At 42.7% G+C, this 13786-nt stretch overlaps 1 protein-coding gene across 2 annotated transcripts; it reads left to right on the forward strand.

The window, feature by feature from the left end:
- The first annotated feature begins 6516 nt into the window (after nucleotides 1-6516).
- Nucleotides 6517-12283, forward strand: LOC122152493 (small VCP interacting protein). Of its 2 annotated transcripts, XM_042784718.1 has the most exons (4): nucleotides 7130-7323; nucleotides 8099-8149; nucleotides 10576-10689; nucleotides 11506-12283. In XM_042784718.1, exons 1-4 carry the CDS (start codon nucleotides 7135-7137, stop codon nucleotides 11518-11520), a joined length of 369 nt encoding a protein of 122 aa, XP_042640652.1. In that variant the 5' UTR covers nucleotides 7130-7134; the 3' UTR covers nucleotides 11521-12283. The 2 variants fall into 2 exon arrangements, with proteins under 2 accessions (XP_042640651.1, XP_042640652.1); XM_042784717.1 differs by lacking the exons at nucleotides 10576-10689; nucleotides 11506-12283 and having other exon boundaries at nucleotides 6517-7323; nucleotides 8099-8152.
- The last annotated feature ends 1503 nt before the right edge of the window (nucleotides 12284-13786 follow it).

Consider the following 13786-nt stretch of genomic DNA (forward strand, 5'->3'; position numbering starts at 1 on the left):
ATTCCATTCTGTACCCAAGATACCAAACTGGTGCCCCAGGCAGGGCTAGAGAGTATCAGGTGCCTGCAGAAGCCAAGAAGAAAATAAAAGGCTAAGAATCATCTGCTCCCATCGTTATCTAATCGTGGGAAAATGGTCTGCATTTTATTTATTTTAGAAGTTATTTTATGCCCAATAACTCCAAGTCTATCTCTGCTAACATGCTAGAGGGAAAAAGCATATGCATTGCTGTACGTCTTGTAAAGGAGTTTATTGCACAGTGATTTTCCAAACTGTGTAGCGGTACAAAGGCAAGCAGAGTGCAAATTGACCTTAAAAAGCAGTGAAATCTTCCTTCTCGGTTTTAATTGCCCTTGTACTCAAGCACAAGCTATTTCACGATGCAAATTTTTCCTCAGAAGTGGTGACTGTAAACAGATGTCCTTTTGGCAGCCCCCAATTACTGTCTAACTGAGGTATTCTGGACTGATAAATGCATCATATGACCATGCTCATCACAGTACCTAACCACATTCTTTGCTTTTGCTAGAAAATAAATCAGGAGCTTCACCAGGATTCAGAGTTTATCATTATAAGCTGGACAGTCAGTTAAGCAGGACTTTCACATGCTTTTACAGATTGTATTCGAGTATATCACGCTTCTGAGCTGTACACTGAATTTTCCCAGAAATTTCAGTGCTTCATAGGTACAGGTTTTTGCACTGAAGGAAAATGTATAGACAGAAGACTTCCTTGCAGTATGCAAGTGTTTAATCAACAACTAGCAACATCCTTAAACCTGAAAAGCTGTCTTGCTTCTGCAGAGCAGATTGCAACAATCCATGAGGAAAGATGTGAAACTAACGGAAAGGGATTCATTGCTAATGAAGAAAAACTACCAAGATTAGCTGAAAGCTTCTGAAGCAAGTTAAGCTGTAGCTTAAGAAAACCTCAGATTTCATGGACCTCAACAAAAGCTGTACTCTCAGAGATCATACAGAGTTTAGATTGCAGCCTGATATTCACAGTAATCCCTAAACTACAATATAAAATCAATGTGAGGAAACTCATGAACACTGAGTATCTGCATCCATGATCTATAATTAAGTACTATACCATATTCACTCACCTCTGGTTAGAATGAGTTCAAATAATAAATAAATTTAGAAAACCAGCCTTGCTACATTCTCTAAAAAAATTCTCAAATTTTCAGTGATGCTGAGAACTAGTAAATTTAATCTGACAAGAAGTATCAATTGTGTGTTTTCACCTAACTGCTCCTTACAGACCACTTGTCCTTCCCTACATTTTGTGCATTTTATGCACCCAAGTAGAGGGAAAAATTCAAGTTCATTATTATTTCACTGCTAGTATTCTACTATGCACACATATAAAATATCTTTTGTCTAAAGTTAAGGATTTAAGAGCTAGTTTTCAAAATTTTCCAAAACCAGACACTGTCTAGAAATTTTTTTGTCATATGTTTCCAGACAGGTACAAATCTGAGATTCTTATCAGATGTAACTCTTGAGATACAGAGCTATAAAAAGACACAAAACACTAAGTCACTAAATTGTGCTCACTCTATGCAACTGTGTCTTTTCTCTTGGCCCACAATAAATTACAATAATTAAGACCCTGATTTAACAACAGTCAGGAAGGATCCTTATATTTTCCTACCATAAACTCTGATGGAACTACTAAGAAAGTACTGAGGTGAGAAAGAATTTATGTCTTAAGATTTCACGATCTCTGTGGTGGGAATCAACGTCCTCGTATATAAATAAAATGTTATGAATAAAACTCAGAGTCGCACTGTTTGTTAAATCCTTACACCAGTACTCAGAGCTTGTGTCTCGAGTAACCATGCTTTGGATGGAAGGCTGTACACACATGGTTGTTCTTGAACCCCCCGGGAATGAAGGGGCCAGAACAAAGCAGCGAAGGATCCAAAACCAGCACTGTTGCCAACTTCAAAATACTCGGTGCACCTACAGTGTAGCAGAGTCTGCCTGCTTCTGGCGGCTGACCACTTATTGGATGGATTATACGTATTTTATACACCACTTGAATGGCCCTGAAGAGGACAGGACAGATGTGGAAACGCTCCCTTCCAGCCCGACCTGCTGTTCTGTAAGTGACAGGACTCCATAAGCACATTCCCCTGTACTGCAGGTGGCATTTACACAGAGACAAGAACTTTTCTACAACCAGGAATTGATTTTCCCCTTTAATTTACTACTCAGAGAGGATGGCAGCATGCAACAATACAGCCAGGGAAGAAACAGTGTAAGCGGGACTGACTCAGTAGAACTGCCGTGGAGAGCGTCAGAGCTGGAGGCTTGCTAACCAAACCCGACGGACACCCGCTGCACATCACCGCCTGCCAGGACGGCGCCGGCTCGCGGAAATCAGTGACAGCCTTCGTATCGATTAGCTTCAGTCCTTTCCCACTGATATTAAAACTGATGGCTAACAGCCACAGAGTAACATGTCAGGGACACAAAGACGTATATAAACATCCAGACACGCTGCAATTACTCTTCCAGCAGACAGCCTGGCACTAAGCTGTTCCATGCCTTTCCTGGAAAAGGCTTCATGTCTCTGGTGCTTTAAAAGCTGCCTATGGCAAAAGCAAGTACTGCTAATCCCCAAACCACAGCTATGACTGAGTCACAGCCACTGTTACAGACACTTGTCTTTCATTGAAGAAAGATTCTTAAATTTAAAATTCAAATGAGTATTTTTATTAGCTGGAAGAGAGGTATGATAAGTAACTGAACATTCTCAAGTTAAATTGCAACTATAATTTCATCATTAATGAGTTTCATTTTTAAGTAATTAAATGAGCATGATAACTTTTTAAACTATCAGTCAGAAATGGATTCTCTCTGTAGGCTTACACAAAACAGCAATAATATGAATCCTCCATTATCACTAAGTTCCCACATTCAAAAGTCAACACTACAATTGCTGTCCCTCTTTAGACCTCTTACTAGATAGTCTTTTGTAGTGGCGTAACAATGTAAAGTGTTTCAGAAGACAGAGGTATTGAAAAAGACATTTATGGGGCAGACTGAGTACATGTAAAAACTAATTTTCACCCTGCAAGTGAAAGTCCTCAACCTATGAGTCGCTTGGCCAGGGTTCTTGAAGCAATTTCCCTTGTACCTGCATTATCCTGAACACACAATAGTACAAGGTAAAAACTGCCTCTTTTTCCCCGCTGCAGTCTTTGTCAGTTATTCAGAAAAGCCTTCTGACACTTCCAGAAGTCTAGCAGATAGTAGCATCTTCATTTTTATTCAAAGTCACACTGCTGATAATATCAAAACAAAACAGTAAATTGAAGGTGTGGTTGTAGAGCTGGGAAATACAGGAAATTTTTGTGTCAATAGTACCACCTGCTGGATCTCGAGAAGATAAGAGAGTTAGAGACTAATCAACATTGACATAAGTCATACTAAGATGCTATTCAACACTCTTGCACAAATGCTCCCATAACTAAACCGTTACAAATGAACCAATAACAAACTGCCAGATCTTCTAATGAGCTGCCAAAAACCTGCAGAAAGATCACTGAAATTTTCAGTATGTGTTTCTTGTTAAATAAGATATTCAAAACTCAGTACACACAATTTATCACGTGAATAAAAAACTTAAAATCAGGCAGCCCAGCAGCCCCATTTATAAAGCAATGTGCTACTACTATTAATGTCAGTGTTAATTATGTTGTGGTTTGCTTTTTTTTTTAGGTTGATTACATAACTAATGTGTTATTCCACTACAGTATTATCTGGCAGTGTGGGGGAAGTGGACAAAAATGCTCCCAAGGCACTAACACAAACAAACAAAACCCCCCTATCATGTTACTACTGAGCTACCAGGCATTAATATTTCTGATATCACAGCATCAAGAAATACTTAGCATGCAGTTAATCAAAGAGCACTGCTACCAGTAATGGAGAAGAGCATGCTTTGCTCCGTTAAGTGATCGCTGCTGTGTTTATGAAGATGAGCTTCACCCCAAAGAACAGAAGGATGTTCTGCACTGTTCACCCTCAACACAGAGAGTAAGTTTCCAAGAGGAAAAAAAAAAAAAACAGAGATTCAGTGGTAAGGATTAGGAGACTGTCTTAAGAAAAGGAAGATGGGTAACTGCTACTGCATGTTTTCAGATATGCTTCCCAGAGCAACACAGATGAACTCAGCCAAAAACCGCAGGCCAGGTCTGTTTACTAGTGCTATCACACACCGCACAACCGCCCCAGGAAATCAGCTGCCACAGACCAGAGAGCTCTCTATCAATCCTTACCTGGGCTCCTAGAATACAGCGAGTCTAACTCCTCACTCATATAGAGCCCAAATTACCCCCAAAATCTGATTTTGGACCTAATTTTCAACCTATCACTAGCTATTAGTGTACCAAAACACACAAAGATCCCACTGAATTCTTTTCAAACCACACATCCTAAGAATTTCTTTAAGCTCATTCTGGGAAGTCTCAAGAACCGGTTATTAAAGGACCTCAATCTAAGTGACTTTACTGAAAGGTCATCCATAAAACTTTGGCAATAAAAACATTGGCCTTGAAAACCCTCAGTATAAGTCCTCTTTTACAGAACAAGAATTTGTTATCATACTTCCAGCTACTTCTCAATAAACAACTTTACCTTATGCAGGCACTTTGAAAGAACTGAAGTTTTGCTTGAACTGCTCACCTTTTCAGTTACGTGTTTTACCAGCTCACACTACCAGAAAGCCACGTTCTCTCTCTCTCTCTCTCTGTGCAGAGTTCTGTCCACGTGCGCTTCAGACTTCCTCTAAATCTGTTAAATGCAGGAAAGTGCATTTTAGCCGTTCTCATGGGTTTTCATCTGATAAATCAAACTGGGTACTGCACACCCACCTAGGAACCCCTCAGTTCTAACCTGAAGCTTGAGAAACACTATGCATTTAATCCACATAACCATAAAACAATAGCATCTTGATACTTGAAATAAAAAAAAAAAACAAACAAAAAAAAAAAAAAAAAAAAAAAACAAAACACAGATGCTTTCACTACAAAGCAGAAAGCTACATCACAACACAATACACAATGCAACAGAAGAGTTACAGCACCTCTGCTGCTGCTCCCAGGCCAGCCCCCATGCTCTGCCAGAGCTTCCATACACTCCTGCAGGCAACCGGCCCCACTAGCAAGAGATGAGCAGCAGCTGAGCCTCCTCCTGCTCCTCTTCCCATCAGCCTCATCAGTGTCCCACAACAGCACCAAAACTTTTGATGCCCGCTTGAGAAAGCCCAGGACCAGGTTGTGACTTGTGTGAAGTACTTAGTTCAGCAACACACTAACCCTCTCTGATGGATAATAATAGCTGCAGGGAACAAACACGAGAACTTAAATTACTACTTCACAATAATGTATGACATCATGGGCACCTGGAATAAATCACAAGACATGAGCAATGGTGCAAAAAAGATATACCTTTGCCCTGTTTTGGGATGAAATAGCATTAAAATTCCTTTTTGAGAACTAGAATAGTGCTGTGTTTTGGATTTAGCTTTGGGTTTCGTATCAGCAGAATGCTGATAGCACATTGATGTTTTCAGCTTCTACTGCTATTTCAAAAACTCTCCCACTCCCCATGTCCTGCCCGTGCACAAGTGCACAAGAAGCAGAGAAGGAGCACGGCCAGATCACCAGACCCAAACTGGCCAGTGAAATATTCCATATCATGGAACGTCATGCTCACTGCAGAGGAGGGGTGGTAGGGAAGGGGCTCTCTCTCACTTGCTTTCAGGATTGTGATTGAGGGATCTTGGTATTTCGGGGTCACTAGCCAGGAACAGGCTGGGTATTGATCAGTGGGTGGTGAGCAACGGCATTGTGCATTGCATATTTTCTATTACTGTCATTGTTCTCATTTTAAATATTACCATTATTAAACTGGTTTTAGCTCAACCTGCGAGTCCCCCTTTACCCCTCCAATACCCTCCCCCATTCCCAGGTGGTGGTGGTGGTGGGGGGGGGTAATCAGCTGAGGGGTGGTTGGCTGCTGACCAGGCTCAAACCATGACAACTTTGTTCAAAATCAGAGGGCCAGGAAAGAATCTGGGTAGATGTCGCATTGTTTATGAGGAATACATATTATATTCTTCACAAACTCCTTGGTGATGGATGTACACACCAACACTCAAATTCAGTAAATGTTGAATAAGGTAATGCTGGAGCCTCCTATAAATAGCTAAAGAGAAGATGGCAGTATTTTCATAAAAAGAATGAGAATAGCGGAAGAACCAGAAAAAAAGACTTCTGCTTTCCTCAGTTTACTGAGTCTTCTAATGAAGTCTGGCAAGGAGAGCAATTCTTGCATGGCTGTTCCTGGCAGCAAGCCACAGCAAACCGTGTAAAAGAGGACAAAAGACTGAAGACACATTGGAGTTTTAATCCAGCTAAACCCCAAAGCTTTCTAAATTACATGAGCATTTAGAAATATTAAAATGGGGGGGGGGGGGGGGGGGGAATCACCCAGATGGCAGGATGAACATAAACGAGTAGCAAAGAAACTTGAATCACGTTCTCCTCGCCGACACGTTTAAGTCAGACAACCTGAAAGCTGCCAAGTAAGACCTGTACAAGAGATGGGGCTGCCCAGGTCCACCCCCGGCCAGGCCGGTAACACACCTTCACACGGGCAGGAGCAGAACTCAAGCACGGGAAGATGCTGGCGGCTCTTCGGGGCGAGCGAAGGCCCCTGCGAGGGCATTTACGCGTTGGGCGATGGCGGCGCTGGGACTCGGCCGGAGGCACGTCAGCACCTCGCGGGTTTGCCAACAAGCAGCTCAGCACCGGCTCCCGGAACACTCTTGCAGACACCGCCGCCGCCGCCCCACCGCTCCCGAGGCGGCGGGGGAAACCCGGCATCGGCGCCGCTCCGTGGCCCGCACCCCCTGCGCAGCTCCGCGCCGCGGCAGCCAGCAGTCTCTGGATGCCGCGCTACCAGGTTTACCGAAGCGAGCTGGACGCGGAGCAGCCTGCTGTCGCTTTCGCCCTAGCAGGATGGCTGTCGTTTAGTTTAATTGACGGGGCGGGGTGGGGGGGAGAGCAGAAGGCCCGGCCGGCCATGCCCGCCCCCGGCCGCCGCTCCCGGCCCCATGACGGGGCGGGCCCCGCCCGAGCGCGGCGCTTGGCGAGGGCCGCGGGCGGGGCCGGGGCCGCCGCCACCTCCCCCCCCGTCGCCTGCCCAGCGGTGGCCGGCCCTGCCGGCGGTGGGGCCCGCCATGGGGCTGTGCCTGCCCTGCATGGAGGGGGCCGTCAAGGACGTGGTGGAGACGCCCGACCCGGTGAGTTCCTCCCTCCCTCCCTCCCCGGCTGTTTGCGAGCGGGCAGTGACGCCCGGCGGCAGCGGGACGGGGGCGGGGGCCGGGCCGCCTTCCTTAAAATGGAGGCCGGGCGCGGGCGGTGCCGCTCGGGGAGAGGCCCGATGGCTGCCGCGGAGCCCCGGGCAGCGGCCGTGCGGGGGGAAGGCGGCCTCTGGGCCTCCGCCGGGCGCTTGTGTGGGGACCGGGGACTTCGGGCCACGATGGAGGCCGAGATGGCCCTCGTTTTAACCAAAACCGGGAAAACCTGCGCTCTTCTCTTCGCCGCACGGTGATGCTCACTTCTAACTAAGCTTCGTGGCACCACATTTCTCCTACGCTGTTGTACCTCTCCCATGAGGATCCTGTAGGGGAAGCGGTAAAGGAGCCCATTCGGCCTGGGAGAGTGACCTTTCCCGCTTTCAAACTCCAGAAGGACATTTCACACACTACTCGTCTTCGCAGTCCAGTCTGAGTATTTTGGAGTGAAGGCGTAGTACAGACAGACAGCTGAACACAGATTTCTGATGGGGTTGCAGCGTGGGCATGACAGCTGCTGCTCTTCTAGCGTATTAGTCACTAAAAACACTTTGTTCTTGCAGACTGGCAAAGGAGGGAAAGATGATGCTAGTTGACTTAAGGTTGGCATTTCATGGCAGTTTGCATTCCAGATTTGAGTCATATTTAAAAATTAAGACTTTCAAAAGAATGTACAGACTGTATTGGAATAGAGTTTCACTGTCTTTCACATTTCATTTAGGAAATAAGAAGACAACAGCTAGCAGAAGCTGCTGAAAAGAGGCAGATGGAGGTAATGTCTGATAAAATGCCATGTATTCGAAACATATTTAGGTAACTGGTTTATGGGGAAAATAGCTAGGGCTTCTGTGGCAACACTGGATATCATGTCTGGAGTGTGGGAATTGTCATTAAATATTTTCATAGTATTACTGGTTTACTTGATACCATTTTTTACATATATTTACAATAGAGTTTCACAGCTAGGTAGGTACTGAAACACCATTACAAGATAACTGAGTTCGGATTGGAGAAGTTTTGCAGTAGTTAAAAAAAGAACCTAAGAATTGGAAGAGCAAGTTCAACATTATTTTTCTTGTGATAAGACTTGAAAACAAGAGATTGAGAAATATTTCAAACCAGAGTTGTCAGTTACTGTAGTGGCAGTTTCAAGTGGTACTGCACTGGTACTTCTCTTACAAATACAGGTTATGGTCACTTGCAAGTTCAGTTTATCAACATAACAACAACTGAGCACATCTCTCAGCTTAAATTCCAGCAAAGTAGTATCATATTTTTAAGGTTGCTATGCTTTAACCACTTCAATATCCTTAAAGTTAGAAGAGGTAGGACGCAAATGTTCTAGCAGAACGTAAAGCTAGCTAGCCCATTTCTTCATTTCCATACCTCTCAAAAAGGCTTAGAGCACACTCCATACAAAATCTACAATAAGTGGAAAGCGTATCTTAGAGACCACAGCTGAACTATGAAAAGAAAGGAATGTATTATTTTTATGAGTGTTAGTGACATTACATATAGAATTAAAAATTGGCCATTATCGATGAGTACCATGTTGACCTGGTTTTAAGGGAGTTTGGTGAGTAATTGGAGCAACAGCTGAGTGATGCTCATGGTTTTGTGTCAGACTATATACTGACAGCAATCCACATGTAATTTAAATTGCAAAGAGTTTTTTAAGCATAACCGTAGGAAATACACTTTTGAGAAGCACATGAAAAGGGAACGGACCCATTTAGCTCCTAGTTTTCTAAAAAGATTTCCTGAGTGGAGGGAGAGATGAAGCAGCTTGAGTTATGGATGGCTTTGAAGTTTGGTGGTACCTGTTAAGCTGCTAAAGAAAAATGAAAGTATCAATCCCTGTTATTTTGGGGGTTTTTTGAAAGACAAAGAGTTAAAACATCTATCAGGGTTTTTGTATTTTTAAGAGCATTTTAGTGTCTGAATATTGTGTAATAGAGATGTCTTACAAACAGCCCAATTCAGTTTCCCACTCGTGAGGGACAAGGGAGTAGATCAGAAGCCCTTCTCTGCTTACTCTTTTCCTGTACATGCTTCTTAACTGCTTATTATTCAGCCTGAAGTCATGTGAGGTATTCTTCCTTTTGGGATGCCGTAGAGACAGTCTGGGTACCTCACTCATTTGGAAGGCCAGGTGCCTAAAAGCTAGACATCGCAAGGTCTAAGTAAGTTACTATTTGTTACTAAGATTTGCTCTGTTAGCCCATTGAGAATTGTGTTGGTCGTCAGGGCCCTGATTTTCACTTGAGAGAATTACTGTTTTCCCCTGGTGGATTTTAACTTCTTCTGTATAGCTTACGCTGTAGTATCATAACCCTAAGCTTAGCTAAGAATCAGGTTTTTATCACATTTTCATTCTAGTTTTACAGCATTAATTGTTTGTCCGTAATTCTGATACTCCTGCCATCTAGTCTAGGCCCTCATTAGACTGTCACTATGAGGATGTGAAGCAGGCAGTTGACAAGTTTCTTATCTGTGTACTACTGCTATCCACATGTCCTGTGAAGTTTGAAGGGTAGACTATCACACAGATCACAATTTACAAGTTTGATTTCTTGTGGCCTGGGCTAGCACTACTAACACAACCTTTTTTTCTCTCCTGCATGTAAGGTTCCCATCAATTTCTGTAGTAGCTGTACAGAGCTTGTGACTCTGTCTGCTTATTAGAACAGAAGCTGTCATGGTTTCATCATCTGTAGCCTATCTCTAGGTAGCCTGATATAATGAGATGGAAGAAGTGAACAGATGATGAAACAGCTTAAGTTCTTTTAAGTTGTGTCTGTCCAAATCATCTCTCCCCAGTTAATTCTGTTTGTGAGGGCAAGAATAGGCCCTGACACTGGAAAAACTACAAACTAAAAATTTATGGGACTTTGGGGAGGGAGGTTCTGGTTCTGCATCTTCGGATGCAAATCAGGTACACATAATTGCATTAAATATGTTCACCTGGATGTAATAATCACATGAAACAAAAACACCCTCACATACCTATAGGACCAAGAGCTCACAGTATGAAGAAATATCATGAAAGGTCTGCATTTAACGTAATAGCAGCATTACTTAATTTTTCAGTCTTTTCATGCAAACCAGAGTTCACCAAATAGTGTTGCCAAGACTTGCTGTTTGCTTTCTATCCATAAAAATTGCTAACTGGTCTTACCCAAATTTGTTTTCTCTCAGGCTTCCTCTCGAGGTATTAAGAATGCTCACTCTGTAGAGCATAAGAAAAAGAAACAGGAAGAAATAGAAAAAAGAATTGCAGCTTCAGGTTCTGGAGGAGAAGGAGGACTGAGAGTAAGTTTAAAAAAGAAAACATGATGCAACTGTCCATATATTCACTGATAAAATCCTGTTTTGTTGTCATGTACAAGATAGAATAAGTTGAGGAAAAAACAAGAAGGGAAATCAGAGTAGAAATGGAAGTATGTGTCATTATCACGCAGTGTTCTCAGTGAGACTTCATATCTGGGACACAAAGCAAAGATGGCAGAGAGCTTCCCCCCCCACCACATTTTTCCCAGTTTGTGCACCTGCGATGCATCAGTTGTACAGTACTCTCAGCCCTGGGGCTCCTCACAGAGCTGACCTGTGCTTGGCATCAGTGTCCTTTTTTCAGTACTGGCTGAGGTTCTCTCTCTTCCCCCAGAGTTTGCAGGAAGCATTTGAACTAAGGTAGTGGCTTTGGGTTTCATGTATCTGCCTTTACAAGAGAGACATACACTGACTGTGCTGGCAGAGATTCTGGTGAGCTTTACTGCTACTATTTTTGTAATGTAAACTTTAGGAAGGCCAGGCAGAGATTTAGTTAGGAACTGGAATCTCTCCCAGGCAATAGATGCATCTGATTAGTGAAACACAACCCTCTTAAGCCTTCATCTCTTACCCTTATTGCTATATGGGACTTGGGGGATAGGAGTTTGTACAAGCTGCTGCTGGTAGGGCTGCATGTCCCTCACTTGCTGGATATAAATGATGTTACAATGGGGAATTTTTTATCTTCAGACAACCTTGTGATGTTTGGGGTTTTTCTATGTTTGATTGGGGTTTTTTTCCTTTCTTTCCCCTATCTTTATACAAACCTGTGGCACGTATCGTTGTTTATGTCTTTAGTGGCAGGTTGGATAAAGAAGCATGACTTCTGAAGAGAAAATGATTGATGTTTACTGCCAGTAACTTGCCAGTTTCTGCAGCTGAGTGGCACTTACTCATCCTGTGGCTTTTGCTGTCTGCATCTGAAGACTCAGCAGTACTTTGCCATTGTGGGAGAGCAGATGTGGAAACATGCACTAAGAAGCTTCAAACTAACTCTGAACACTAAAGTTTTGGCCAAAGTTTTTGTTTGTTTGTTTTATGTGCATGTTTTATTGCTTCCCTGTCAAGGGAGTGAAATGAATTTTCTCACATGGAAGTGGTGTCCCTACCTGTAGTGGGTCTGTAGGTGTATGCTGTTTGGTCAGTTGATGTATGTCTGTCTGCATATGACTGGCTTAGGCACAGCTCAGTTGCCTGTGTGTTGTTTCAGTTGCTTCTTTCAAGCTCTACAATTAAACTTTTTCTCTAATTCCTCATGTAGAAAGTTGTTCATAAATATATATATTTGAATATGTGGGTGACAGCATTTCTCTTCAGTTTCCTCATGACTTTTGAGCTGCTTAGGGATTTAGTGCCTTTTTCAAAAAAGAAACTGGGTTGTTACAAACGGAAGCATTTTGTGACACTACTTAAAAAAATAGAAACCTTTGTAAAGCCTGTATACTTACAGCAAGAAAGCTGTTTTACTATGGGTCTAATAATTGTTCTCCTAATTTTCTGATGTGGATTTATTTTGAGTCTGTTAAGTATTTAATATTTAACTTCCAGTATTCATAATAAATTTAAAATACTGTTATTAATTGTTCTCCTTTATTACCACACGAGGGCAGTGCTGCACTTCTCAGGATTTTGAAAAACAAAAAGCAAAAGACATATGTCATCTCTTGGATGGTTCCTTTGCTAAAGTTTCTGTACTCACTAGGTGCATTTATTACAACACAGTAGCATTTGCTAAATGCCCAAAGCTCTGTTACTTTTATTCTGTTTTCAGCAGTGTCTCTAATGCCTTTCCCAAATGTGAAGCTGCCTTTGATTGTTTCGAGCTGCCAAAACCTCAGTGTTACAACTGGACTTGCAAACTAGTGGGCTCAAGCCACTGCTATAATAGAGGAGGGAAGTTCGTTGCAGCATGATCCACACAAGAACCTAGCTCTTCTTTTTCCCCCCACCCCGAGGGCATTATGCTTGGCCTCAGTATCTTACTGGCCCCATTTCTGACCTAGTTTAGGCTATAGCGGCTTTTTTTTTTTTTTCTCTAAATATTTCTTCTTTCTTCTGACGGAATAGTGTCTCATGCTGTTTTAGGAGTGCGATCCTGACACAGTGAGTTTCCTGGCTTTGTCTTCAGAATTGAGTTGGGAAGGGAGACTTGTCAATATTAATACAACGGTGTTTTGGTTAAAAAATCTGTGTCCTTGACAGATGAGTATCTTCAGTTTGCTTTGATTGCTGGCAATTGCTCTCTTCACTCTATTAACTGGTCATCGTGTATTTTTTTAAGTCTGATGAAAATGCATTGAATTATAATAAAATATACTAAACATTAATTGGAAATGTGAATTTCAATCTAACAGGTGTCACAGTGGGCATCTTACAAAGATGCTTAAGCAGCACTACACACTTAGTTGGTTACTTGGCATATTTAAACTTAATAAAACCTTCTCTTCATTCTCTGTCATGCTGCTTCTCAAAACCATAAGGGGAGGAAATAACAGTCAGTCTCTTTTCATCCAAACCCCTCCTGATTGAAAGAGCTAACACACTGACCGAACAGGACTCTCTGCCTGGATAATATCATGAAGACTTTCATTTAAAACTACTGAAATAACCTAACGAAACAAATCACAGTTCCTGGGTCACCCCTCGATGTTTCAGGGTTGTCAAAATCGGAGGAGTTCCCAGGGTGAAGCAGTCCCTGTGCTGCCCGAGGCAAGCCTGCTCCCCTGCTCCAGGTGCTGTCACCAGTAGAGGTGCTTTGCATGTGGGTGAGACATGGCCATTTGCATTGGGTGAGTCACAGATCTGAATTGCCTCAGATCAAGTAGACCTTGTACTTAAAAGTGATAATTGCAATTCAGAATTACCATGGAAGAAAACACTGCTCTTCTCTCTCCATCCATTAAGTAAAAGCTGGGTAAGTTTGTGCTTCTTCAGACTCCTTGTTTTGAATGTGAATTTTATTCCTACAGCTATGAAACACAACAGAAGATTTGGGCATGTGTAGTTCTCTACTGCTAATCAATGATTGATAAAGCTATTTTTAAAGAGGTTTCTATACCATACCCATCTAACTGTTCAG

The sequence above is a fragment of the Tyto alba genome, unplaced genomic scaffold (assembly GCF_018691265.1).
Source record: "Tyto alba isolate M040663 unplaced genomic scaffold, T.alba_DEE_v4.0 Super-Scaffold_8, whole genome shotgun sequence".
NCBI lineage: Eukaryota > Metazoa > Chordata > Aves > Strigiformes > Tytonidae > Tyto > Tyto alba.

What these genes read in the sequence shown, in the direction of transcription:
- LOC122152493 (XM_042784717.1), top strand. Translation starts at nt 6,702, where the DNA reads ATGCTGGCGGCTCTTCGGGGCGAGCGAAGGCCCCTGCGAGGGCATTTA. An exon ending in TGGTGGAGACGCCCGACCCG is followed by an intron (nt 7,324 to 8,098) that starts GTGAGTTCCTCC and finishes CATTTCATTTAG; the next exon opens with GAAATAAGAAGACAACAGCT.